The 27,797-nt window shown below is 35.2% G+C and overlaps 1 protein-coding gene across 2 annotated transcripts in view; it reads left to right on the plus strand.

Moving 5' to 3' along the window:
- LOC106877082 (uncharacterized) overlaps positions 1-26,748 on the plus strand; it is a 102,290-nt gene extending 75,542 nt beyond the window's left edge. For both annotated transcript variants that reach the window (XM_014925881.3, XM_014925872.3), the window contains 11 exons: positions 3,055-3,134; positions 6,486-6,620; positions 7,776-7,846; positions 9,160-9,261; positions 11,795-11,867; positions 13,906-14,002; positions 15,205-15,370; positions 17,640-17,791; positions 19,210-19,346; positions 20,077-20,193; positions 23,014-26,748. In XM_014925881.3, coding sequence (XP_014781367.1) covers positions 3,055-3,134; positions 6,486-6,620; positions 7,776-7,846; positions 9,160-9,261; positions 11,795-11,867; positions 13,906-14,002; positions 15,205-15,370; positions 17,640-17,791; positions 19,210-19,346; positions 20,077-20,193; positions 23,014-23,436 — 1,553 coding nt within the window. In that variant the 3' untranslated portion in view covers positions 23,437-26,748. The remainder of the gene's footprint in view (positions 1-3,054; positions 3,135-6,485; positions 6,621-7,775; positions 7,847-9,159; positions 9,262-11,794; positions 11,868-13,905; positions 14,003-15,204; positions 15,371-17,639; positions 17,792-19,209; positions 19,347-20,076; positions 20,194-23,013) is intronic.
- Positions 26,749-27,797: the final 1,049 nt, after the last annotated feature.

The following is a 27,797-nucleotide window of genomic DNA, read 5'->3' on the forward strand; positions in this document are numbered from 1 at the left end:
ATTTAATCTGGCCATGTCTGACCCAAATATTCTACCCTACAATGTTGTTCTAAAACAATTATGTCATCGAAATCTCAAAGCTTTGAGATAATATCTGATTAATTCAAAACAATGTGAATCAATAAGCATTACATTTGACAGAAAAATCTGAATGCTAAAGGGTTAAAGATGTGTTTTTTGTCTTATTTAGATTGTGTGTGTGTGTGTGTGTGTGTTATGTGTTTGTTCCCCACACACTGCTTAACAAAGAATGTTGGTTTATTTATGTGCCTGTAAGTTAAAGGTTCAGCAAAAGAGACCAATAGAATAATTGCCAGACTTAGAGTGTAATAAGTTAAGTGTTAAAATATTTTTCTGAAGGAGTTTCTTCTCTGAAGACCTTCTGCTGTTCAGCTCTCTTGAGAATTTCTTATCACTCAGTACTAGATTCAATTTGTGTGACTAAGCCTTTCAAAGCAGTGCCTCACCATGGTCACAGTCCATTGACTGAAACAAATTAGAAATAAAAAGTGAAAAAAAAAAAAAGAGCAACTGTAAAAGTTGGTTAATTGCCTACAAATTGGAAATTAATTTTACTTTTGAGAATCTAACTTTCTGTAAAAATGTGGCACCCTAGGCAAGTGTCTTCTACTATAGCCTCGGGCCAACCAAAGCCTTATGAGTGGATTTAGTAGATGGAAACTGAAAGAAACCCATGGTGTATGTGTGTGTGTGTGTATCTGTATGTGTGCCTGTATTTGTCTCTCCATCATTACTTGACAACTGGTGTTGGTGTGTTTGCATCCCTGTAACTTAGAGGTTTGGCAAAAGAGACCAATAGAATAAGTACTAGGCTTAAAAAATAAGTCCTAGGGTCAATTTGTTTAACTAAAATCCTTCAAGGCGGTGCTCCAGCATGGCTGCAGTAAAATGACTAAAACAAATAAAAAAAATGAAAGAACACCCTTAGGATATTATAAGGAATTAATAAATTATCCTTTTGTTTTATGCTTTGAAAAGATGCTTTTACACAATAATTGGTTTATTGGGCATCACTTCTCTTTTGAATTTATGTTGACAGTTAAGATTCTATTTCATTCACATTTGCAGTTAATTATATATGTAAGACACATGGAATTGGTAACTTAACTATAAAGTCTTCAATCTAAGTTTTATGTCAGCCATAAATAGACTTAACTCAGTGCAAGCATAGTTATGTGGTTAAATAATTTGCTTTATAGTCAAGTGTGGAGGCGCAATGGCCCTGTGGTTAGGGCAGCAGACTCGCGGTCATAGGATTGCGGTTTCGATTCCCAGACCAGGCGTTGTGAGTGTTTATTGAGCAAAAACACCTAAAGCTCAACAAGGCTCCGGCAGGGGATGGTGGTGAACCCTGCTGTACTCTTCCACCACAACTTACTCTCACTCTTATTTCCTGTTTCTGTTGTGCCTGTAATTCAAAGGGTCAGCCTTGTCACACTGTGTCACGCTGAATATCCCCAAGAACTATGTTAAGGGTACATGTGTCTGTGGAGTGCTCAGCCACTTGCATACTAATGTCACGAGCAGGCTGTTCCGTTGATCGGATCAACTGGAACCCTCGACGTCGTAAGCGACGGAGTGCCAACAACAAAATAGTCAAGTGATTCTGGTTCACTCCTTTTGTGTGACACTTTGGACAAATATCTTGTTATAGCCTCAACTTATTCACTACCTTGTGTGTGCATGCATGTGTCTCTAAATTCCTGGATACTAGAGTGAAATGGTGGTACAGAAGTAACTACAAGCAGTAAAGCTGTCTGTGTGCATGTGTGTGTAAATAAAAGGGTTTTCTTCTTAATTTGTTAGATTGAAAACTGTCTTATATTTTTAAAATATTTCAGATTTTCAGTCCTTTACAATTTATTTGAAATAATAGTTTCTACATTCATCACCATGTTAAAAACTTTTAACTATTGGATGAAATGACTGTTGCTGACTTACCTTTCTACAATTTTATAGTAGGCAGAGGATATATGATTAATGATTTGTTTGTATGGCAAGGCAAGGCAAGGTTTACAGTGCTGGTGTCATGAAAAAATGCATTAAGTACACTGTGTAAAGGGGTTCATGTTAGGAAGAGCAACCAACCTTAGAAACCATGCCGAAATTGAAAAATTGGAACAATATGTGGTCTTCAACTTGTTAGCCTTTGTTGAACCATCCAACTGACATGGGTTGGGCATGGAAAATGAACTTAAAATGGTGACCGTAATGCTTTCCACTGACTAATTAAAACCGCAACCAACACAAGTGGCCTGGATGTTTTCCAGACTCTAGACTGGAGAATGAATTATGCTAAGATAATCACGAAAATCGATGAAAAATAACTATTCCTACAAGAACTGTAATCTTTAAAATATAACAAATACTATGAAACTGAATTGTAAGTGGGTTGTAGTTATGCCCATAAGTAATTTCTTTTTCCTCCGAAGTAATTTCTTCTAAATGCACGGTTGAAAGCGTGATGTACTTAAAAGTCAGACTTGGCCAGGTAACATACCATTCAGAGCTGTTTAGCTGTTATTGGCCAGTTTAGTAACAAAAACATTAAGAGGCGCAGGAGTGGCTGTGTGGTAAGTAGCTTGCTTACCAACCACATGGTTCCGGGTTCATTCCCACTGCGTGGCACCTTGGGCAAGTGTCTTCTACTATAGCTTTGGGTCGACCAAAGCCTTGTGAGTGGATTTGGTAGACGGAAACTGAAAGAAGCCTGTCGTATATATGTTTGTGTGTCTGTGTTTGTCCTCCCAACATCGCTTAACAACCGATGCTGGTGTGTTTATGTCCCCATAACTTAGCAGTTCGGCAAAAGAGACCAATAGAATAAGTACTAGGCTTCCAAAGAATAAGTCCTGGGGTCGATTTGCTCGACTAAAAGGCGGTGCTCCAGCATGGCCGCAGTCAAATGACTGAAACAGGTAAAAGAGAGTATAAATTTAAGGTATGAATAATTCATTTGTAAATAAAATTAAATTTCTGCATATGTTAATTTAATTTATTTTACATATCATGTCTCTGCTTTATTAATTTCAGACATAAAGAAGCTTCGTCCTCCAAATCGGAAGTGTATAGATGATCACTTATCTCAAATAAAAGAGAAAAGCAAGCTTCTTGTAAGTACCAGATTTTTACAAATCTCTCTCTCTCTCTCTCTCTCTCTCTCTCTCTCTCTTTCTCTCTCTCTCTATCTCTCTATCTCTCTCTCTCTATCTCTCTCTCTCTCTCTCTCCCCTCCCTCTCTCCCCCCTCTCTCTATCTCTTTCTCTCTCTCTCTCTCTGTCCCTCTCTCACTCTCTCTCTCTCTCTCTCTCTCTCTCTCTCTCTCTCTCTCTCTCTCTCTCTCTCTCTCAATATTTATTTATATTTAAATATTTGGAATAGTTTGATTAATCTAAAAATAGACACCTTTCCTTTTGAGAATTATTCACTCTCAACAGTTTTACATATCTCATGTTGTGATCCAGTATAGATTCTTTGTAGATTTCAGTATAGATTCATACTGAAATTATAAAAATAAGTCATTCACTTATATTGTTTAGCCCCAGGTCAGACCTCACTGCACAGATTTATGATAAAAGTTGTTTGAGCCATGACCATTCTTTTGCCAGGCATAGGCACGTAAAAAAACACCATTTGAGTGTGGCTGTTGCCAGTACCGCTTGACTGGCCCTCGTGCCGGTGGCACGTAAAAAGCATCCACTACACTCTCGGAGAGGTTGGCGTTAGGAAGCTCTGCCAGTTCAGATTGGAGTCTGGTGTAGCCATCTGGTTTGCAAGTCCCCAGTCAAATCGTCCAACCCATGCTAGCTTGGAAAGCGGACGTTAAATGATGATAATGATATATATATATATATATATACACACACACAGAGAGAAAGAAAATGTTGCGGTTTAATATGGTGGGTATTTTTTGGCTAACTATTCAAAATGACCATCTATAAACTTCCTTATTTTCTTGATTTAGTTATATTGTAGATGGAAGTGTAAAATAAAAACAAGATAATATTTAGTTAGATTTAATTTTTATTTGAGGGAAATAAATTTTATTTAAAATCCTGTAAGTGCACATGACTTTATTGAATAGGAATAACTGATGTTATTTGGTTTCTTAATCCTTTCACAGTTAGCCATTAGCTGTTTATTTGATTCATGTTACCTCCAGTAATTAATGGCTTCTAATATTAACAGAATCTGCAGATTGGATGACAAGTAGGGGTGTAGTCGATATAATCGACAAAATTACTATGTTAGTACTTATTTTATGAATTACTGGAAAATGAAACGGCAGGCACGTGGGATTTAAAGTTCAGAGCGTAAAGGGACGTAACTTAAAGGATTTTGGTCTGATGGTCTATGGATTGTCACCTATTACTCTTAATGTGTCTGTTGAGATGAGGAAAATTAATATAATTTAGAACATTTTTGTTCTCTCTCTCACTCTCTCTGTCTTTGTCTGTCTGTCTGTCTCTCTCTCTCTCTTTCACACACACAATTACTCAAACCGGCCTACAAAATTTACTACTTCTGTACAAAACGTTGCAAGGGAAGTAACTACTTCAGATAAGTTTACTGCAACAAGTGAGGCAGGAATTAATGTTCTTCAATTGTGAAATGTTAACAGAATGAAGAAATTTTATCAGCTGTGGATATGTCTTAATCTAGAGATAGGTTTGAAGGCAATGAATAATAATAATAATAAGAAGAAGAAGAAGAAGAAGAAGAAGAATAAGCCTTAGGTATAATAAAAAAATATGCCTTAGGTATAATAAAAAAATATTCAGACAAATACATAACAAAAACACCAAGACTTACAAATATATATATAACACACAGAAAATTGCACTACTGGGCACTGCACACATCCAACGCAAAACACTTTCAATACAGTAACCATAAGAGCATCACAGCAAACCACAGCACATACCCAAGGCACACAGAGCTGCGCTCGGTAGTGAAGTGAAAGCACGCTATGAAAATAAACCTACTGAATAATAATCATTTAACGTCCGTTTTTCAAGCTGGCATGGGTTGAACGGTTTGACTGGAGCTGGCCTTGGCATAGTTTCTAATAATAATAGTAATAATAGTTAAAGAATGATGAATAAAACGAATTGAATTGGGACCAAGATGAAATAATGGTGACAGTAAATAGTTTAGGAAAGTGATGTTGCTTGCTCTTGCAACAGACAAATTTTCTTATGTAGCAGCTTTTTTGTTTTTTAAAACCATAACTGATATCGTTAATCATCTTGTAACACTATACAATGTCTTTTCTGAAAGGAACTCTACTAGCACAATGACTGTAATCATTTTACAACAACTCTAATGTCATTAGCTTGACACTTGCATTGTACAGAGTTGATGTATATCACAAGATATATAATTATTAACCATTTATGGTCAGTAACAGCATGTGTACTCAGGGAAGAGTATGGTTTTCTGTCATACTGAGGTAGGATGACCAACCTCTTTACCTCTATTAGAAACCTGATCTGAAATGGGGTTACAAGACATGTTGGTGGATATAATTCACTTTATATGAGACTTTTACCAAAGTTTTGGTCTTTAGAACATAAGTAAATTAGTGACTTCTTTATTAAGAGATAAAAGGTTTGAATTGATAATAGGTACTTGCCTTGAACAACAGTAAGGAACTGTATATGACTGGGTTTTTTGTTAGATCCATTTTTACTTATTGTCTTCATAAATGATTTGTTATTCTTAACTGAAATATGTGCAATGTCTTTGATGACGATTAACATTTTCACAACCGGATGACATTGAGAGCACTATTTACTGGCTTTGTCTGTACTGTAGCTAAGGAATCAATCATACAGGAACTACCTCATTATCTAATTTACATTATATTTTCATTTACGACTAAACCTGTGCTAGATATATTACTTGCTCTATTTTCTTTTTGGTTACACTTAAGGCACCAAGAGTAGAATATTTTTATTATGGCAATCAATAATTTCTCAAAATTTGCTCAGAGCTACTCGTTAACAGTGCACTGCACTGGTTATTGTGTGTATTTCTGTGTGTACATAAATGTACCAGAACATGCTTCTAAATAAACAACCTATACTTTTACTAGTCATGTTTTAATGACTACACTTTCTTAGGAGTAAATAATCTTGAAGTAGTTGTACGCTGTCAACTTAATGTGACTCCCCTGAAGGGAATAATACTACTGTTGGTTAGACCTAGGAAGCTGCACCACTTCCTGTCAGCCTTGACACATTTCCTGTGTCCTTATGTTGACACAGGAAATGTGTCAAGGCCGATAGGAAGCGATGCAGCTTCATAGGTCTAACCAACAGTAGTATTATTCCCTTCAGGGGACTGTCACATTAAGCTGACAGCATACAACTACTTCATCGTATCACTACTGCATAAATCTCTCTGAGAAATTTAGAAATGTATTATTTGTAAATAATCTTGAATAACTTATTTGTTTCTAGAAACAATATGTAAATGAGGAAGAAAGTATTCAACAGACGTTGAAAGATGTGTGCACTGAACGGAGTGAATACACTAAACTGCAAAGTCAGAATATTTCAGATTTGAAATTGCTTAAATCTGAAATCATTCAAAAGGTATGTTTATTATTTAATATGAAATATTTGGTTGTATTATAGTATTTTTTCAGATTAATTGTTGGATATTGATATTAACATTACAGAAATATTGTAAAAAGGTTGGTGTATTGATAGAATAAATAGAGTGATGGATAAAATGTCTGCAGTATTTGTGTACTTTTATGCTTTGAGTTCGAATCCTGCCGTGACCACCACTATGTAACATCATTCTAGGGTTGATTAAATATGTACCAGTCTAATTCACTGGACCCTTTTCCCTACATCTGAGGCATGGTGCCTTTGTAAGGAAAAAAAATTAATATTAAACCCTAACCCTAACCCTACACTCTCTGAGTGGTTGGCGTTAGGAAAGGCATCCAGCTGTAGAAACTCTGCCAAATTAGATTGGAGCCTGGTGTTGCCATCCGGTTTCACCAGTCCTCAGTCAAATCGTCCAACCCATGCTAGCATGGAAAGCGGACGTTAAACGATGATGATGATGATTAATAGGGTACAGACATGGCTGTGTGGTTAAGAAACTTGCTTTGCAATCATGTGCTCTCAGATTCAGTCCTGCTTGACACTTTGAGAAGGTGTCTTCTACAATAGTCCTGGGCTGACCATTGTTCGTTGATGGTAACTGTGTGGAGGTTCATTATATGGTTGTGCCTTTTTGTGTTTGTCACCTACCACCACTTGACAGATAGTGTTGGTTTGTTTACATCCCCTTAACTTAGTGGTTCAGCAAGAGGGAACAATAGAATAAGTACCAGACTTAAAATGAGCATTGGGGTCATTTGGTTCACTTAAGCATTGAAGATGGTGTCCCAGCATATCTGAAGTGCAATGGTTGAAGCAACCAAAATATAAAATCAATATTAAATGTAAATTAATTTGGAATTATATTCACACTGAAAATATATTGATTTACTTGAGCAAACAAACAAGGTAATGGCTATGGTAAAATGTTTTGCACACTAATATTTTCATCCTGGTGTGTGTATGTTCGTGTATGTGTGTGAATTTTTTGTTTTGGTTATAAAGATATATTTGTAATCCTCATTAATTTCATGGATGTTTTCAAAATTCTTTCTCTTACTTTTAGGTTTTATTATCTTACTTCAACATTATTGTTGTAATTGTTGTTTTTCATTTCTTCATTCCTGTTTTCAGAACAATACCTTATCAAATTTGCAATCAGGTTTAACGTACAAGAATGAAAACAAGATAAATGAAGCTATCAAGTATGTGTAATCTTTTCTTTCTGTTTTATTTTTATTTCCTTTTATATAATATTTATGAGCAAAATAAATAAGCAAATTTAATTTATTTTAACCCTTTAGCATTTAAACTGGCTATATCAGGTCAAGATGTTCTACCTGTTTTATGTTCAAACCAGTCAGATCTGGCCTTTCACACCCGCCCTACAATGTCATTCTAAATGTAAACAATCACATTGTAAAAATCTCAAAACCACAACATAATCCACAATTAATACAAAGCAATGTGAATAAATAAGCTTTACAGTTGACAAAGTAATTTGGATGCTAAAGAGTTAAACCTTAATAAATTCTCTCTCTGAATCAGATTTTGCTTCATGTAATGTCTTATTGAAGTTAGGCTAGTAAGTGAGGACTGACTGTAAAATATTGACATACATTCTGGGATTTTGGAAAGTTCTACAAGGTATCCAAGACAAAATACTGCTAACTTAGAACTTAGTACTTAAACTGGGAAGAATATGGATTTCTTGAGACTATGCTCTGACAATGCACTGAACAAGATGATGGCTACTGCCTGAAAGCAAAGACACCTTGGGGTTCCCCACTACCTTAATTAACAGGAATAGTATAAATTTGAGGAAATTTTGTGACCCTTCACACTTGCACCTGAGGTCGACTACTCCCACTCCTTAACAACCTCTCTTGTCAGACCTTTGTCAGTAGACAATGTGTAAAATCTCCCTTTTTTTGAATTGTTAACAAGTAACGTAAGAAAAAAATCTTTTTAAATCACCATCATCATCATCATCGTCATTTAACGTCCGCTTTCCATGCTAGCATGGGTTGGACGATTTGACTGAGGACTGGTGAAACCAGATGGCTACACCAGGCTCCAAGCTGATCTGGCAGAGTTTCTACAGCTGGATGCCCTTCCTAACGCCAACCACTCCAAAAGTGTAGTGGGTGCTTTTACGTGCCGCCGGCACGAAGGCCAGTCAGGCGGTACTGGCAACAGCCACGCTCAAAATGGTGTATTTTATGTGCCACCCGCACAAGAGCCAGTCCAGGGGCACTGGCAACGATCTCACTCGAAAGTCCTTCCACATGCCGCGGGCACAAGTGCCAGAAAGGCACCACTGGGCACAGGTGCCATCACGATATAATATAGATTATATAATTTTTTTTACATCAGCACCAGTTAAATGTTGCTTTTTACCTAATCATGTTGTTATACATTTAGTGCTGTACCATGTTTAGATTGCGCTAGCTGTTGTTTAATTATTGTGAACATAATTTTATAAATGTTATATTTTGTACATCTGCTTAATCAATAGGAATTTGGAGCGGCAATTAAACTGTAACAACTTTACACTTCGTGAAGAAAAAAAAATTGTTGCAGAGATAGACAGCTTGAAGAGATCTAAGAAACCTTTAGCGTATGTATAACTTTATATTGAAGTTTTAATATGTGTATATATTTAACTAACCCATCCACCTTGCTTTCCTTCCATAACCCTTTATGGTTTCTTGGCAGCTTCATCTCTTTCTATCTTTCATAGTCCCTTTTTCCCACACTTACCACCCATATTTGCCTTTCAGCATTAGGAAAGGCACCCAGCCATAGAAACCATGTCAAAGCTGACAGAGCTTGATGCAGCCCTGCAGCTTGCCAGACCCTGTCAAACTGTCCAGCTTGGAAAATGGATGCTAAATGTGGATGATGATAATGAATGTGGGATAACACTGGATACCGACTACACAACCCACACCATCGCCTACACTACTCTATACTTTTCTCTATCTCTCTCTCTCTCTCCCTCACACATTAACCCTTGACACCAATCCTTTCTCTTTTCTCTCCTGATCCTTTCATATTGTCTTCCACAAAATAAATCTATTCCTATCACCATACTCTACCCTCTCTCAGTACATGGCTTAAAATCATCTCTCTCTCTCTCTCTCCCTCCTTTCCTCCCTTGAATTAGTTATGGGGTTTCTTTATTAACAAGTCGACAAAACAACAAATGTTTTTTATAAAGCTGAATACCTCAACAAAATTGAAAAAATTAATGCATTGCAGATTGGTTGATTACCTGTTGTATAATGATGTCCTGTGGAGGCGCAATGGCCCAGTGGTTAGGGCAGCGGACTCGCGGAAGTTACGGGGATGTAAACACACCACCATCGGTTGTCAAGCGACACAAACATACACACACACACATACATACATATATATATACGACGGGCTTCTTTTAGTTTCCGTCTACCAAATCCACTCACAAGGCTTTGGTCAGCCTGAGGCTATAGTAGAAGACACTTGCCCAAGATGCCACGCAGTGGGAATGAACCCGGAACTATGTATTTGGTAAGCAAGCTACTTACCACACAGCTACCCCTGCGCCTGTGCACCTGAGAATAATTGCATTTATCTCACATTTGTGACATATGGCATTTCTTGCTACACATTTGACTATTTGCCCACACTTCTAAGAAACAGCTGCTGAAATTTGATGTTCTCCTTTGTAATTAGTACTAGTAGTAGTTATTATGTATCAGGAAGACTGTTAATAAATTAATGTGGCAAGTCAACATTCACCTTAAGCAAGGGAAAGAACTCAACAATCACTGGACATCAGTTATAAAACAATGTAGAATAAGTTCATCATCGTTTTTAATGTCCACTTTTATTTGTTTGCGTGGGTCGGATGGAATTTGTGAACAGACGACCTTCTTCTCGTCAATCCTCACCTGTTTCCAAGCAAGGTAATATTTCTCCACGGCTAAATAGGTTTTCCATGGAAGACTAGAAATGAATAACATTACTTGTATGATGGTGATGCTTGTTTACAGCTATCATGTGATGTTAAGTCAAATGGACACATACACACACTAGGTTTCTTTCAGTTTTCATCTTCCAAATCCACTCACAAAGCTTTGGTTATCCTGGTGGCGAGCTGGCAGAAACATTAACACGACGTGTAAAATGCTTAGCGGTATTTCGTCTGCTGCTACATTCTGAGTTCGAATTCTGCCGAGGTCGACTTTGCCTTTCATCCTATCAGGGTCGATTAAATAAGTACCAGTTACGCACTGAGGTCGATATGATCGACTTAATCCGTTCGTCTGTCCTTGTTTGTCCCCTCTGTGTGTAGCCTCTTGTGGGCAGTAAAGAAATAAGGCTTTGGTTATCCTGGTGCTATAATAGAATATCCTTGCCTAAAATGTTGTTCAGGGGACTGAACCTGAAACCACATGGTTTGGAAGCAAGCTTTTTAAGTATACAACCAAGCCTCTGCCTACTGCTACATCTGCACCTACCTTCTTAATTAAACATTCCTAAACATCCCTCCTAAACATGAAGATCCTGAAACAAAGGTTACGCCATACTATTATCAAGGATCTTTTCTGGTGGACACACATCCTCAACATAAATATCATTACAAAATCTGGCTTTGCTCTGTCAGAATGAGAAAATACTCCAGCCTCCGTTTTCTATTCATCATCATCATCATCATTTAACATCCGCTTTCCATGCTAGCATGGGTTGGACGATTTGACTGAGGACTGGTGAATCAGATGGCTACACTAGGCTCCAATCCGATTTGGCAGAGTTTCTGCAGCTGGATGCCGTTCCTAACGCCAACCACTCCGAGAGTGTAATGGGTGCTTTTACGTGCCACCGGCACGTAGGCCAGTCAGGCGGTACTGGCAACGGCCACGCTCAAAATGGTGTATTTTACGTGCCACCTGCACAAGAGCCAGTCCAGGGGCACTGGCAACAGTGGAACTCCCAATACAGTATTGCACCCACATTTGGGACAGTGCTGATACTTTACACTAACATCTGAGACCACAGCCACAGAAGGGCCACTCACATGATTTTATTTCTTTTGTGCATATCACAAGATTTGTAGAAGTTTTTGGTCAAGTGCATTTCTGATGTTAATTTCTGGTATTCATGTTTTATAGGAACTATAGGGCACAAAAGAAGGAAATTGATGAACTCAGGGCACAACAGACAAAAAAACGCAAAGAAAATGATGTAAGTTTTTTTTTTTTTTTTTTCTGTATGTGTGTATAGGAATCTTCTCAAATTATCTGTACTGTTAAACTAAAATCCCATTATTTTATCAAATCCTTTTACTTATATAAGTTTGTTATCAATTTTTTCACCTTAGAATTGGCAGGATGGTTTTACAAATTGGGTTATATATAGGAAGTGACGTTTTTTAAAGTAAGCCACGTCTCCTACGAGTAACTTCACTTTAAAATAAGAGTTACTCGAGACCTAAGTAAGCAGAGTTATGTGCCTTGTTAAGGAGCATAATACTTTTGATACCAACCTGCTCAAGGCTAATGAAGGCGCATGGCTCTGTGGTTAGAGCGTCAATCTTACAATCGTGAGGTTGTGAGTTCAAATCCCGGACCGGGCTGCATGTTGTGTTCTTGAGCAAGACACTTTATTTCATGTTGCTCCAGTTCACTCAGCTGTAGAAATGAGTTGCAATGTCACTGGTGTCAATCTGTGTAGGCCTTTGCCTTTCCCTTGGATAACACAGGTGGCGTGGAGAGGGGAGGCCGGTATGCATGGACAACTGCTGGTCTTCCATAAACAACCTTGCCTGGACTTGTGTCTAGGAGGGTAACTTTCTAAGTGCAATCTCATGGTCATTCGTAACCGAAGGGGGTCTCCAACATGTTCAAGGCTACCTCTGGTTCCATGGTACAAACTGCCTCTTTTAAAGTGATTTAAATTAAAATCTTTCCTCAAAATTTCATATATAACACCAACTTAATAAGGACAAAGTTATTTTAGTAACTTTTTCATTCTTTTCCGAATTGTGTATTTTGAAAGAAATACAGTGATAAAAGAATTTTAAAGAATTACTTGTTAGTCTATCTTTTTACTTTCACTTTGTCCCATTCATTTACAAATTTAAAAACTAAGGGATTTGCCGTTAAAGGGAAGAATTAAAAACTCCATTGAGAGTATTGTTCCAGTATTATTCTATGTTTGGTTACTAGTTATTCAGCATTGATTCATTTGTTAACATTAACAAAATTTTTCAAACTTAAACAAGAGTGTTTGATTTAATTAAATTTAATTTAATTACTTGTTTCTGATTAGTCAATAGAAAGTCTGTGCAAGGTATACCTTTTTACATGCATTTTGTCTAAATCAAGTCAACAGAGATCATAAATAAGAAATATTTGTGTAGTACTATGTTGAAGAAATGGAGGCGCAATGTCCCAGTGGTTAGGGCAGCGGACTCGTGGTCATAGGATCGCGGTTTCAATTCCCAGACCGGGCGTTGTGAGTGTTTATTGAGTGAAAACACCTAAAGTTCCACGAGGCTCCGGCAGGGGATGGTGGCAAACCCTGCTGTACTCTTCCACCGCAACTTTCTCTCACTCTTACTTCCTGTTTCTGTTGTGCCTGTAATTCAAAGGGTCAGCCTTGTCACACTGTGTCACGCTGAATCTCTCCGAGAACTACGTTAAGGGTACACGTGTCTGTGGAGTGCTCAGCCACTTGCATGTTAATTTCACGAGCAGGCTGTTCCGTTGATCGGATCAACTGGAACCCTCGACGTCGTAAGTGACGGAGTGCCAACAGCAATGTTGAAGAAATATATGCTAGTGAACTAAAAGCAATTATTTATTTTATTAAATGAGATAGAACTTAGAAATGGAATTTAGAAAATGCATATATAGTAGCGTGAAACTTATAATGTTGACATTATAAACAAAAAATATATTAATTTTTTTGTCTAATGTCAGTAATATTTTATGCACACAATTTCATTGAGATGCCATTCGTAGAATTACACAAAGTGATAAAATATATTGATTGACTCAATCAAATTGATTTAAGATGTTCTAAATCTGGGACTTTGTTATCCCATCATAAAGACAAAGATTAATTTAATTTTAAAATTTCACAAATTAAAACAAGTTAATTGCCAATTAAATCCTTATAATTTTAGCATTAGTGTCAGAAGGTAGCACTATAGACAAATTACATTTTTTACCATAAAGAAGAATCTTAAATATAGGACTGTATTCACTTCTTTTTCTAGGACTTCTATCACAAAATTCATCACCTTCGGGATAAAGAAGAAGAAAAACAAAAACGTTCAGTGTTCTTACAGAAAAGCATTAAAGAACTGCATTCAGGTAAGCTGTTTTTTTTTTCTTTTTTAACATTTCTTGGAATAATACTTTAACTATATCTCAGGGAAGAAATATTAAATATTATGTTGATAAATTTTTCAGTTGTTGCTGTATCTACTAATTGATAAAGCAGTTTTGTGTAAAAATGAGATCTTACTTCTTTTTATTTAAAACACCAGTTTGTTCACTAAATTAGATAGCTTGAAATATTTAAAAAGTAAAATTTGATGGAAAACAGTTCATATTGTGAAGGATCAACTAAAAATAGTCCTTGTCTTTTGTGTATTCTTTGCTATTTTCTTTTAATTTATTGTCAAGAGAACTTACACTTAAAATAAATATAGAAGTCTTATGAATGTGCTTGACGCTTTTAATACTGTAAAATGATGAATTAATGAGGAAGCCAATCTGCTAAAAATAGCAGATGAATTTCCCTTAAAATCCTATCTTACCATCTTAAAAATTGTAAGACACATTTGATAATGTGGTCCTAGACAAGCTTTCTTTAAAAATGATGGGAATGTTACCACTGGAATGCTTTACATTTACTCAGCCAGGATGTGACTAAAATACAGCACATAACCACTCACCTTGCTCCTACATCATTGCATTTATCTGGAGCTTCATCACTTCGTCTCATGCTTTCATTGGTTCTTTTCTGTCAGGATCACTTTAATACACATCATTTATTTTCCATGCCCAGCGTCGCCTTTCTGGCACTTGTGCCCGCGGCATGTGTAAGGACTTTCGAGCGAGATCGTTGCCAGTGCCCCTGGACTGGCTCTTGTGCGGGTGGCACATAAAATACACCATTTTGAGCGTGGCCATTGCCAGTACCGCCTGACTGACCTTTGTGCCGGTGGCACGTAAAAAGCACCCACTACCCTCTCTGAGTGGTTGGCGTTAGGAAGGGCATCCAGCTGTAGAAACTGCCAAATCAGATTGGAGCCTGGTGTAGCCATCTGGTTTCACCAGTCCTCAGTCAAATCGTCCAACCCATGCTAGCATGGAAAGCAGACGTTAAACGATGATGATGATAATGGTCCCATTTCACTACCTACTTCTTCAATATTGGTTTAAGCAGAAATCCTGACAGTGTTTGTTGTCTCCCCTAGAGAGATGATTGTACCACACTGCTAATGCAAGTTTATTTAATTCATTTTTTTCTTGTTTCTTTTTTTTTTTTCCTTACCTTTTTCTTTTAGAAATTGATAAGTTAGAAGAACAAAAGAAAATACTTTTAGCAGATTTCAAGAAACAAGAAAAAGACTACAATGTCATGAAAGACATTGCTCGTAAGAAGAAACACAAACGTACTCAACCTCAAGAAGAAGAAAAAACGCAGCATGAAAAAATAACTAATTATATAAGGTATTTAATATTCCTAAAACTTTCTTCTCTCAATATATTGTCAAAGAAAGTATGTTGACCAAGTGGTTAAAAATCTTGCATTATTTTCATTAAATTTAAAGCTATCAGTCTTTAGGCCTACTTTTGGATACAATTCATTACTCTACAGGTCTGTTTAATTAGGTGAAAGTTGCTACCACTGGTGAAGGCACGTGGCTCAGTGGTTAGAGCATCAAGCTCACAATTATAAGGTAGTGAGTTCGATTCCTGGACCAGGCTGTGTGTTGTGTTCTTGAGCAAGACCCTTTATTTCACATTGCTCCTGTTCACTCAGCTGTAGAAATGAGTTGCAACATCACTGGTACCAAACTATATTGGCCTCTGCCTTTCCCTTGGATAACATTGGTTGTGTAGAGAAGGGAGGCTGGTATGCATGGGCGACTGCTGGTCTTCCATAAACAACCTTGCCCAAACTTGTGCCTCGGAGGGGAACTTTCTCGGTGCAATTCCATGGTCGTTCATGACCAAAGTGGGTCTTTACCAATAAAGATATATTTATCATTAGGAGAAGGTCTATATTACTCAACCTCTGCAAACAAAAGTGAAGAAATAAATACATCAACTTCTTCATACATGAATACATTCTCTATGGTATTGGTTTATTGGCTCATTGTCTTCTTAGATAAACTACATTATTTTATTCATATCCATCTTTTTAACTAAATCCAAAATGGGATTCCATTTACAAGCTGAGTTTTTAGCTTTAGTTGGATTTATCAGCTGTCATTTGTTAACCCAAAATTTTTCCAGAAATATTTAACACTTTTGTCTTAGGAGAAAGTTAGTAGGGTAAAGACTTACCATCCAAAGTCTTTTTATTTTAAGTTGGGTGAAGAGAGGTGAGTAGTTTGACAAGATTCACATGTCAGGCAGTCAAAAGCTTTACTGGTGTAAAGGCAGCGAGCTGGCAGAAACGTTAGCACGCCAAGCGAAATGCTTAGCGGTATTTCGTCTGTCTTGACGTTCTGAGTTCAAATTCCGCCGAGATTGACTTTGCCTTTCATCCTTTCGGGGTCGATAAATTAAGTACCAGTTACGCACTGGGGTCAATGTAATCGACTTAATCCCTTTGTCTGTCCTTGTTTGTCCCCTCTATGTTTAGCCCCTTGTTGGCAATAAAGAAATAAAAAAAGCTTTACTGGTGTTAAAGACGACATCATTGGTTTCACCAAATTTTTTTAGGGTGAAGGCCCACTTATTGAGTGACATGGGTCTCCAATATATCTAAATTTATAAAAGGGTCATTAAAGAGAGAGAAAGATTCAAGGTGTTAGAGGATGATGTTAATGGCTGTCTTCATTGCTTTTGAAATTTTGGAAGTGATTGCAATAAAACAGACAACATTTGGCAGTGTTGCTCTTCTTGGGAATGTGACACACTACAGTATGTTTCCCAACCAAGACTGAGATATATCCTTGTAGAAGTGGTGGGGAAGAAAGGAAGGAAGGTTGAAGAGTTTAGTGAATATAAAAGTTACCCCTTGTTGAGGGTAATGGAAGGGACATTTCCAGGGCTGGTGGCCTTTTTGGTTTGCATACATGCACAACAAGTACAAAAGTATTGTGTGCGCATGATGGTGGATCACACAAAGTGGAATAAAATATTTTTGAAGGAGGTTTGCCTAATGTGGTAGAGTTTAATATAAAGCAGGCAACAAAGTTGGAGGAATTCTTTGAAAGAGTATTACTTATGGAACCACCATGGCTGTGGCTGTGGAGTAAAGGAAATGAGTTCAGATAATAGCCTTGCGATGGTGAGTAAACACCATCTAATTTGTTGGTGTGAAGGATTTTGTAAGCTTTACAAAACTTTCCAGACGTTGTAAGCTTTATTTCCTGAATAGTTGAAGTGCAGTTGTGAGTGAGTTTTTATTATTAGTGGAAGGTGGAGCAACTGACAATTACTATTCATTCACTAGCAGTACACTATGTCCATAGATACTTAATTCTTAATGACTCAGTCAATGGAACTGTAATTACATAATTGCTGATACAAAGTTTGATTCACTAATGTAATAATAACTGAATGTTGTGCCAATTTGCAGTTTCTGTTAGTGTAACTAGCAAAAGACTTTATCATAAGACCTGTTTTAATATACCCACTTAAATAAAAGAACAAAAGTGTCTAGGTTAAAACAACATATACTTTATATTTATTTGTACTGGTTTCTATATTTTCTTTTTAATTTTTTTTTTTTTTTTTTTTTTTTTTTTTTTTTTCTTGTTAACAGGGAAGAAACAGTTGCTTCTCCAAACCCTAATGCCAAACGTATTCAGCATTGCAACATATTAATTAATTACCTACAACAGTTTACCAGTTTCAATGCAGTTTTAGGTTCTAGTCCATTACCCTCACCATCTGAAGAATTTGTGTCTGTTCCAGGTTTGTAAAAACGTCACCTTTATCTCAGTATATTTGTTTCTCTACATTCTGATTTCAAATCCAACCAGAGATGACTTTGCCGGCAGTCTTATATAAAAAAAAAATGTTGTTACCATATATGTCAATGAAAGAAACATTCCTACGTCTTGATGGTTTTAGCAGAAAATTACTGAAAAAAATATTCAAAGGAGTTTTCAACTCTGCTTCCTCTTTGTAACTTGATTATCTTGTGTATAAATTTTTATTAAATTAATGTTTGACATTGCTGTTGTTGTAACATCAGATAAGTCCCGTTCAAGCAGCTATTCATCTTGGTATCATCGATTGCTTTGGATATGCTCTGCCTCTAACTAGACATTTGTTTCTTTGTCCGAGGTCAACTCTGCTTGTGTAGATCTACAGGGTGTCCACAAGGTCTGGGTACATGGAGTAAATAAAATCATAACATAAATAATTAAATATAAGGAATAATAATTTCTTAAAGTATGTGTTAATCCCCATGTGGGTACATGGAGTAAATAAAATCATAACATAAACAATTAAATATAAGAAATAATAATTTCTTAAAGTATGTGTTAATCCCCATGTACCCAGACTTTGTGGACACTCTGTATAATCAAAAGCATTCTAATCATGGCCTTTCTGTCTATTTCTCAAGATATAATATCACTCAGATTACAGCATCCAATATCTCTCTTTTTTGAGGCTAACCACAGTGTCCCTCATAGCTGATTCCATATGGTGCAGTGTTGCCAGCTGGACATCTTATACTCTTTGTCTACTGTCCAATCTAGTTGTGTATGTTTGAAGACTCTGGTAGCACAATGGACGTAGACAAGATGAACTTAGTCCAAATGTGACAATCGCTGCTTGAACATGACAACTCTTTTTACTCTCTCTTTACTATTTTACTTGTTTGTCATTTGACTGTGGCCATGCTGGAGCACCACCTTTAGTCGAGCAAATCGACCCCGGGACTTATTCTTTGGAAGCCTAGTACTTATTCTATCGGTCTCTTTTGCCGAACTGCTAAGTTATGGGGACATAAACACACCAGCATCGGTTGTTAAGCGATGTTGGGAGGACAAACACAGACACACAAACATATATATGACGGGCTTCTTTCAGTTTCCGTCTACCAAATCCACTGACAAGGCTTTGGTCGGCCCGAGGCTATAGTAGAAGACACTTGCCAAAGGTGCCACACAGGGGGACTGAACCTGGAACCATGTGGTTCGTAAGCAAGCTACTTACCACACAGCCACTCCAACTGTGTATGATATTTTAAAGTCTGTAGTATATCTTTATTGTGGAACATTGAAAAGTGAAGAAACTTTTCTAAAAATGAATGTAGACATATGATGTTTAACTTCCATGGGAAAGAATTTTTAATTTTGTATTTATTTCCACTTTGATAGGTCCTGCTTTAGAGATCAAAGATGATGATGGCGCCAAATATGTTTTATTAAAGAAAAGCAATGATACCTTCTTTAAAGAATTTAGTGTAAATAATCGTCAAAATAAAAAAAGTCGAAAAGGACGGAAAAAAACTTCTGTGAGTTCTTGTTCATTTTATATTTAAAATATGATATTTAGCCGATTTGTATTCTTTGTAATTTATTGAAGAATTATTTTAGTTTTTAAATAATACTTACATGTGTCATGTCTAATTGATTGCAGCAAATGCAATTGTGAAATAATTACTTAAGAAAAATACTGTTTGCGTTATGTTTCATATTGTATATGTTTAATAGATTTTATGTAGTTATAAAATATTATAGAAATATATATTTCTTTATTGCCCAAGGACAGACAAAGGGATTAAGTCGATTACATCGACCCCAGTGCTTAACTGGTACTTATTTAATTGGCCCCCGAAAGGATGAAAGGCAAAGTCGACCGTGGCAGAATTTGAACTCAGAACGCAACAGTAGACAAAATACTGCTAAGCATTTCGCCAAACATGCTAACATTTCTGCCAGCTCGCTGCCTTAAAATTATTATAAAAATATAGACATTTTTATTATCTGTTTTTTTTTTTTTTATCTCTAAATTCAGAACTTGAATCCCTTTTTTTATTTACTTTCATTTCTCTTTGTATGCTCCAAAATTAGCTATCTCTACAACTAACTTTGATTTTTTTTTGTTTTTTTCTATTGTACTACTTTGATCAATTTCACAATATTGCTATGTTCCAAACATTTTTCTCTCATGAATTTCACAATATTAGATAATATAAAAAATTAAATATTTATGTAGATATTTTTTCCATTTATTTTCTTCAGAACAAGCCTTTAGCACATTCTCCGGAGATATTTTCTTTGTTTGAAAGTGTTAATTTGCCACCCACTTCAAATTTCTGTGACATTTTCTCAACAATTGATAAACTCCAACAGTTAAAGGTTCGTTATATTAAATTTTGATTGATTATTCCGATAACATAATATCAGTAGTTGTGCATTAGTTCACTCAAATCCAGACACAACAGCTGCTCAACAATTGATAAACTCCAACAGTTAAAGGTTCGTTATATTAAATTTTGATTGATTATTCCGATAACATAATATCAGTGGTTGTGCATTAGTTCACTCAAATCCAGACACAACAGCTGGTATTATTTTACTTTTGGTTTGTTTTGTAAATCTATCTCTTCTCTGCAACCATAGAAAATGAACTAAAAAGAAAAAAAAAAAAGATTAATTTTAATGCTTGAATTGAATATTTGTCATATTTTTGAGCATATAAAGCGAATAACATGTCAGAATTGATAGAGTACCACATAAAATGACTTAGTAAAACAGTAGAATCTGAGAAAATAAGAGATAATCTGTATTGGTAGGTTCACTTTTCCATGCTCCCATGAGTCTGATAGAATTTGTTGAGGTGGATTTTCTGAGGCAGGATGCTTTTCTTGTCCCAACACTAAATTGTTTCGAAGTAAGGTAACCAAGAATATTTTCACTGAAGATTAGAAACAAAGGATACTGCTTGCTTGACAGTTGTTAATATCTACCCTGTAACGTCAAGGCAAAGCAGCATCAACACGCACAGACACACATGCATGAAGGCGCATGTACACACACACACACACACACACACACACAAAATAGGCTTATTTCAGTTTCCAGTCACAGGGCTATATTAGAAGGCACTTGCCCAAGGCAGCACACAGCGGCAGTGAACCTGAAGCAAACTGCAGATATTAATAAAATATACTTCAAAAAATAAAATAAATTTTGTTTTGCAGTGGAGACACGGCTATATGGTTAAGAAGTTTGCTTTACAACCATGTGGTTTTGGGTTCAGTCCCACTTTGCAGTACCTTGGTCAAGTATCTTTTACTATAGCCCTGATCTGACCAAAGCTTTGTGGGTAGATTTCATAGTTGGAAACTGAAAGAATTCTGTTCTGTGTGTATTTTCAATTTCCCTTTTTCCAACATATGTGCTAACTGTAAAACAAATTTCCCTGCCATACAAGTGGTTCTGGCCTTGAAGTTGCAGATCATCCTTTGTGGTGCAGTCTTCGTTAGGTTAAGGAAAGAGATTACTAGAAAAAAGCAGCAATTATGATAAACATTTGTAGTTTTCATCCCAGGTTTAGTTTTCACAACAGCATTCTTTTAGTTACCCTTCAAGCTTTCAAGGCAGACTATGTCATTGCTCGACCTGCTAGACATAGTAGTCAAATTGCTCTCGTATCACACCTTCCATCTAAAAAAGGAATCTAAGAAAAAAAAAGGTGGGATGGTCATAGCTGGAATGTCTTTGACCATAAATCTTCTTCATCAAGATTAAACAACCATCACCATTTATTCCTTTCTTATATGAGTTCATTGTTCATCAAGATTTATTGAGAACCAAATCTTTGCTTACATGATTTCTAAATAACTGAATTGGCTTCAATTTTCTTTTGTTTAACCTTCATATTAAATGTTCTGATTTGTTTTCACAAACCATTAAGTTTACCAAACATTTTATTGGCAAGCCCATCAAATGACTGGCAAAATACTTTATCATCATCATCATCATTTAACGTCCGCTTTCCATGCTAGCATGGGTTGGACGATTTGACTGAGGACTGGCAAGCCAGAAGGCTGCACCAGGCTCCAATCTGATCTGGCAGAGTTTCTACAGCTGGATGCCCTTCCTAACGCCAACCACTCTGAGAGTGTAGTGGGTGCTTTTACGTGCCACTGGCACGAGGGCCAGTCACACGGTACTGGCAATGGCCACGCTCAAAAAGGTGTTTTTTACGTATCACCTGCATGGGAGATAAATCTAAAATTGTCTCATGTATGCCATCATATTTTGTATCTAATCTAAACAGCTACTTATTCATTTTAACTCTAAAGATTTTCCTAGGACCTTTTTATTTTTATTTCATTAGCATTTGTTCTCTGTAATTTTCCCTTTGCTATGATATATTCCCTTTCAATTTGTAATTGCTAATCAAAAATTATTCAGTTAGTTATCAAGCAAACAGCTACTTACATGGTTTAATTAAAACTAACTTAATAATTAAGTTCATCTCTACTGACTCTCTCTCTGAAACTTAGCAATTCTAGGAGGAAGTTTTGTCTTTTTGGCATTTTGCTTTCCACACAACCGATCTCTATAAAGAGCATTTGTGTCACCTTGTTTTATCCAAAATCTTTAACACTTTACCATTTAATCCAGCCCAAATATTCCACCTGTTTTATGTTAAAATTGACCAGATCTAACCTCTCACACCTAACCTACAATGTCATTTTAAAAATATACAAAACACTGTTGAAATCTTGAAGCTACAAGATAATGCATTATTAATACAAAACAATGTGAATAAATAAATGTTATATTTGACAAAGAAATCTGAATGCTGAAGGGTTAAAAGAAATCTCTTGTAATAATATTTTCTTTCGATTGAGGATGAGTTATTTAGGGATACATATTACCTGGACATGGGGACAGCAGATACACACACACACACACACACACACACACACACACTCTCTCTTTCTCTCTCTCTCTCTCTTAGGTGCCCTTCATGTTACTTAATCTTGCAAAATAAGTTAATAGGGAGGACTTCTGCTTTTTGAACAAAATTGTTGTTGGTGGCAATACAAATTTTGTCATATTGTTGGTGTTAGGAAGGTGTCAATATATATTAAAATATTATATAAATTACATGTTTTCTTCTGTTACATATTTACATATTCTTCTTTTTTTTCTTTTTTACAGAACCAACTAGAAAAATCAGGACTACAAAAGGATAATTGTAAAGAAAATGGTAGTGTTGCTTCAGATGATATTTGCTTAAGTGACTCTGGTTATTCAGCTGATGGAAGTGCTGTGTGTGATCTTTCTCGTCAGGTTAGTCACCGAGGAAGTACAGACACGATTTCTAATACTACCAATTTATTAGACATCAACCAGATGAGTGATCCAAGTAGCAAATCCACAACAGTGTCCTCACCAGAAGTTGAAAGCAATGAGGTAGAAGACGAGGAAAGTTCTGAAAGTGATGGAAACAGTTCACCGTTATCTTTAAATAAAGAAAGATTATCTATGATTTTAGACAATGTACGTCGGTTATCTGTCGAAGATACATTTGATAGTACTGACTTTGATAGTGAGAACCAAACAAATTCTGACTTAAAATAATGCAATTTTAGGTAATATATTTTGAAATGTATAGAATCTATTTTTGTATATACTGGATTTTTAGAATGATTCAGAACTACCGGCTCTATTATTCATTTCCACAATTATTCACAAACATTTTGAATAATTATTTACTTCAAAAAGTCTTTGGAGTAAAAATATGCAAAACTTTTTTTAGAGCTGATAAGAAAATCTTTTAAGTTTTTGGTTAACATCTGTCTTACATAGACATCATTCCAATCTGAAATTATTATTTTTTTTTTATTTCCACATTCATTTATTCCTCTTTTGTTACTGCCGGTTGTATAGTTCTGTAACTTTAAACATTTTCGTTAATTTTTGGAGTAAATGAATTTTTAGTTTAATGTCATAACATTTCATGAAGCAAGAATGATACTTTGCTTTCTTGCAAAGTATAAACTGAACCAAACAGAGGAATGTACTTAAATTAAGGGTATAACGTAATGATTGAGATAAGATATTAAGTGATCATCTATAATAGTTCAGGAAAATGTTGAGAACTTTAACTAACTACAGTATAAGTGAGTTATTCAAGAATGTGGGTTTAACTTTTTCACTTCCATCAAATCACAGACCATCTTTTATTAAAGTGGTTTTTATTTAAATTAAGATCTCAACCAAAATCTACTCATTACCAGAATGGTAATGCAAAATTTCCACAGATAGATTTTTATTTTAATTCAAAAATCAATTTAATATCCCAACAAGTATTATATTTTATTAAACTATTCCAAATTTTAATTATTGTGAAAATTACTTGAAACACATAGGCTGTCTATCATTTCTAAAATATGATAGCAAAAGCTTTAACCCTTTTGATGCCAACCTGTCTGAGACTACTTCTCATTCTCTGATACAAACTTTTTTTTTTTTTAAGTGATCCAAATTAATCCCTCAAGTATGAAACACCAATTTCATAATAACAAAACTATTTACTAAATTCTTCATTATTTTCAAAATTAATTGAAAGTAAATCAGTACATTTCAACAGAAATACGGTAACAAAAGGGTTAAACTATGGAAAGGCAGCATATGCAACTGTATTTCTCTCTTACAATTTATTTAAAAGTATATATTTTCTCTCTTTCGCATTCAAGTGGTACACATTAATAAAAAAACAAAAAAACCCATCCAACTGTAAAATACTGCTCTAACAATTTATACAAAATGTTTAACCTTGCAGAACCATTCATTGCTAAATCCAAACCTAGTTTTAAAATATGTATTTATTGAGCATTATCAAAAAAAAAAATCATATACTGATAATATATTTACCTTGCATTGTTATTTCATTGATTGTAATTATTATAAATTAGAATGCAATTTGTTCTCTAATTGGAACATTATGATGCAGGGAAAGTTATTGAAATCGAATCTACAGTTCAGTTTCGATCCACCGTTTAGAGGAGTTTACTTATACAAGTACAACCTCAATTTTCTGGTACCTTTGTTTCCAAAGCCTTTCCAGATGACTGATGTTTTTGAACCAGGCAATGTCACTGCTAAATTAAACAAATATTAAATTTACTTAATTAATTAAAGGAAATGTAGGTACATGTACATTAGTATAAAAGACACAAGTTTATTAATATTGTACTGTGTCAGGTACTGTAAAGCAGGACCTCCCAGTAAACTTGTCTGGTGGTCGTAGGAATTTGAAGTTCCTACTCATAAATTAGTGTGGACCATCAGTGTCCAGAAAATTGGTGTTGTACTTGTATCACTAAAGCCTTTTGGAAAGACATGTATGTTGTATACATCATGTCTTCTTTCTATGAGGATTCATTATTTGTTCATTGTGTTTATTCAGATTTCCAAAAATGCTTTTAAAGATTTGTTATAAGACTTTATAGTGTCCAAAATCATCTCAGGTTTATTAATGAATTACAATGTCTTTTATGAAAGGGCCTTCAAATCTAAAAATAATTTTCGTTTCATCAACACAGCAACTTGTGATTTATCTGCCTGTAAATATTTGAAGTTGAGACACTCTAAAATAGATTTGAGCTTTTTTTATCAATTCCTGTAAATATGATATTAGAATGTTTACTGTTTAAACTGAATTGGTATATGGTTGTTTACTTTTACAACTGTCAACTGAACTGTCAATAAGTATATGGTTAATTTAATGAGCTTGGATTGTGAAAACAGTTTTAGATTGGTTCATCAGAGGAGATTATATAACCTAAGCATACAAAAAAAAAGTTGGGTGAGGAAAATTTCCCCCCTACCAATCTTAGATAAAAACATTTTTTTTTTTTTATGAGTACTTCTCTATTGTGTTTGCTATGAATATAGCAGTTGTCTGTGATAGTGAGGGTCTTCAGTGAATGGCCCCTTTGTCATGTTAGTGATATTAAGATTGGCAAAGATATTTCATTGAAACTCAGAGAAAAAGATAAAGAGTTTTGTGATAATATAAAGTTATGGTTCATAAAATTTCTATAACAAAAAAAAACAAAATATAGTTCAAAATTATCTGAGAGATAATTATGAATTTATATACAATAATTATGTACATAGTTACACATACATATAACTTAATACACAGGAAAAACTGTTATATAGAAAATTATTAAGTAGTTGTAGAAATGCTTATGTTGAATGAAACAGGGTGTGTAAACAATTATCATCTAAGCAGTAGAGTTTATTAAAGGATTACTGACCTGAAACTTCATGTCAACCAATGTGTAATGTTTGTTATTATTTTATTTGGGAATTTAGATTGCAAGCTGGCAAAATTGTTAAAGCATAAGAGAAAAATACTTTGTGGTATTTCCTCTGACCCATAATGTTCTGAGCTGAAATGCTGTCAAAGTCAACTTTGCCTTTCATCCTTTCAAGGTTGATAAAATTAGCACCAGTTGAGCGCTGGGGTCAATGTGATCAATTTCCCCTCTTCCCTCATAACTGCTGGCCTTATGCCAAAAATTAGAAAGAAATTTTTTTTTATTTGAAAATTATTTCAAAATATTGTTAACTACTTTTTGTTGGTTTGTATTATTAATATGATATTTATTTATTTTGCCAAATATTTCTCATGAGGTAATTAAGTTTAACATTCTTGGTGTATATACATATGTGTATATATACGTGTACACACCTAGTAAAAATGTTTGTGGCAGGGTTGGGAATGGGTGGGGTCTTTTTGAACTGTTTTATATTCCTCTGTGTATACTATTTTCTCTTCCTTCTGATCTTAATGTTCTTTTTTTAGGATATAATTTTAGTTAAAAATGTATTTATTCAAAATGTTAACCCAGTGAAAATAAAATAAAAATCTAAATGTAATTTATTTTATTACATTAATCTAAATACAGTTTATTTTATTACAGTTTTACCAGATTTATATGATAACTGAAATTAATTAAGCAAACCATAGAATTTGTGTTGTTCTTTTGATAGTCCAAGATAGGATTTGAAAATACATAGATTTTGTTTTATTCGGCCATATCATTGTAACATGTTTTCCATTTTCACAACAAAAATATTTGAAATATATTGATTCATAATATAACCTTGTATAGGCCATGTGGTTAACAATCTTGCTTTGTAACCACATGGTTTCTGGTTCAGTCCCACTACATGGTGCCTTGGGCAAGTGTCTTCCACTACAGCCCTGAGCCAACCAATGCCCTGCAGGTGAGCTTTGTGTGCGCATGTGTGTGTGTGTATGTATATATATACAGGCATACCTCAGCTTAAGTCGTTTCGATTTAAGTTGTTCTCAATTATACATTGGTTTTCAAAAATAATATATATATGGAAGAAAAAAATCAAGTTAAGTCATTTTACTCAACTTTACAAATATTGTCACAAATATTGGAATTGTAAAATCACTAGAAAACCATTAAAAGCACATAAAATCATGTTGCTGTACAATAAATAAGAATAAAAGCATATAAAATCATATTAAAATACGTACAGTAAATGTTAAGATACACACCATAAAGTAGTGTAGCTTAATGAACGAAATCATGAAACCGGCTGTGTTGTCTTATTTATTGGTCTTTCAGAGCTCATATTGCACTGTACTTTCAATATTTACTGTTAGGCCTCGTTGTCACTCATGATTCCTGCGATTGCTTTGAATTCAGATTTGTTTAAGTCTGTTTATCAGCTGCTTTCTCACTTTATTTTTTGCCCCCATGGCTCCTAAGAAAATTCATAGTGAAATAATTGCTATCTTCACGCATTAATATATGAAGCGTATGCTGTGGCAAGCAATAACTGCAACTGATTTTGATTAATCCATCACACTTCATGACTTTTGGAAGAGATACGATATCTACAAAGCTGTTCAGAACAGAGCAGCAGCAGCATGAAATGATGTACAGAGT

The sequence above is a fragment of the Octopus bimaculoides genome, chromosome 4 (genome assembly GCF_046866305.1).
Source record: "Octopus bimaculoides isolate indiv1 chromosome 4, ASM4686630v1, whole genome shotgun sequence".
In the NCBI taxonomy this organism is placed as follows: Eukaryota; Metazoa; Mollusca; class Cephalopoda; order Octopoda; family Octopodidae; genus Octopus; species Octopus bimaculoides.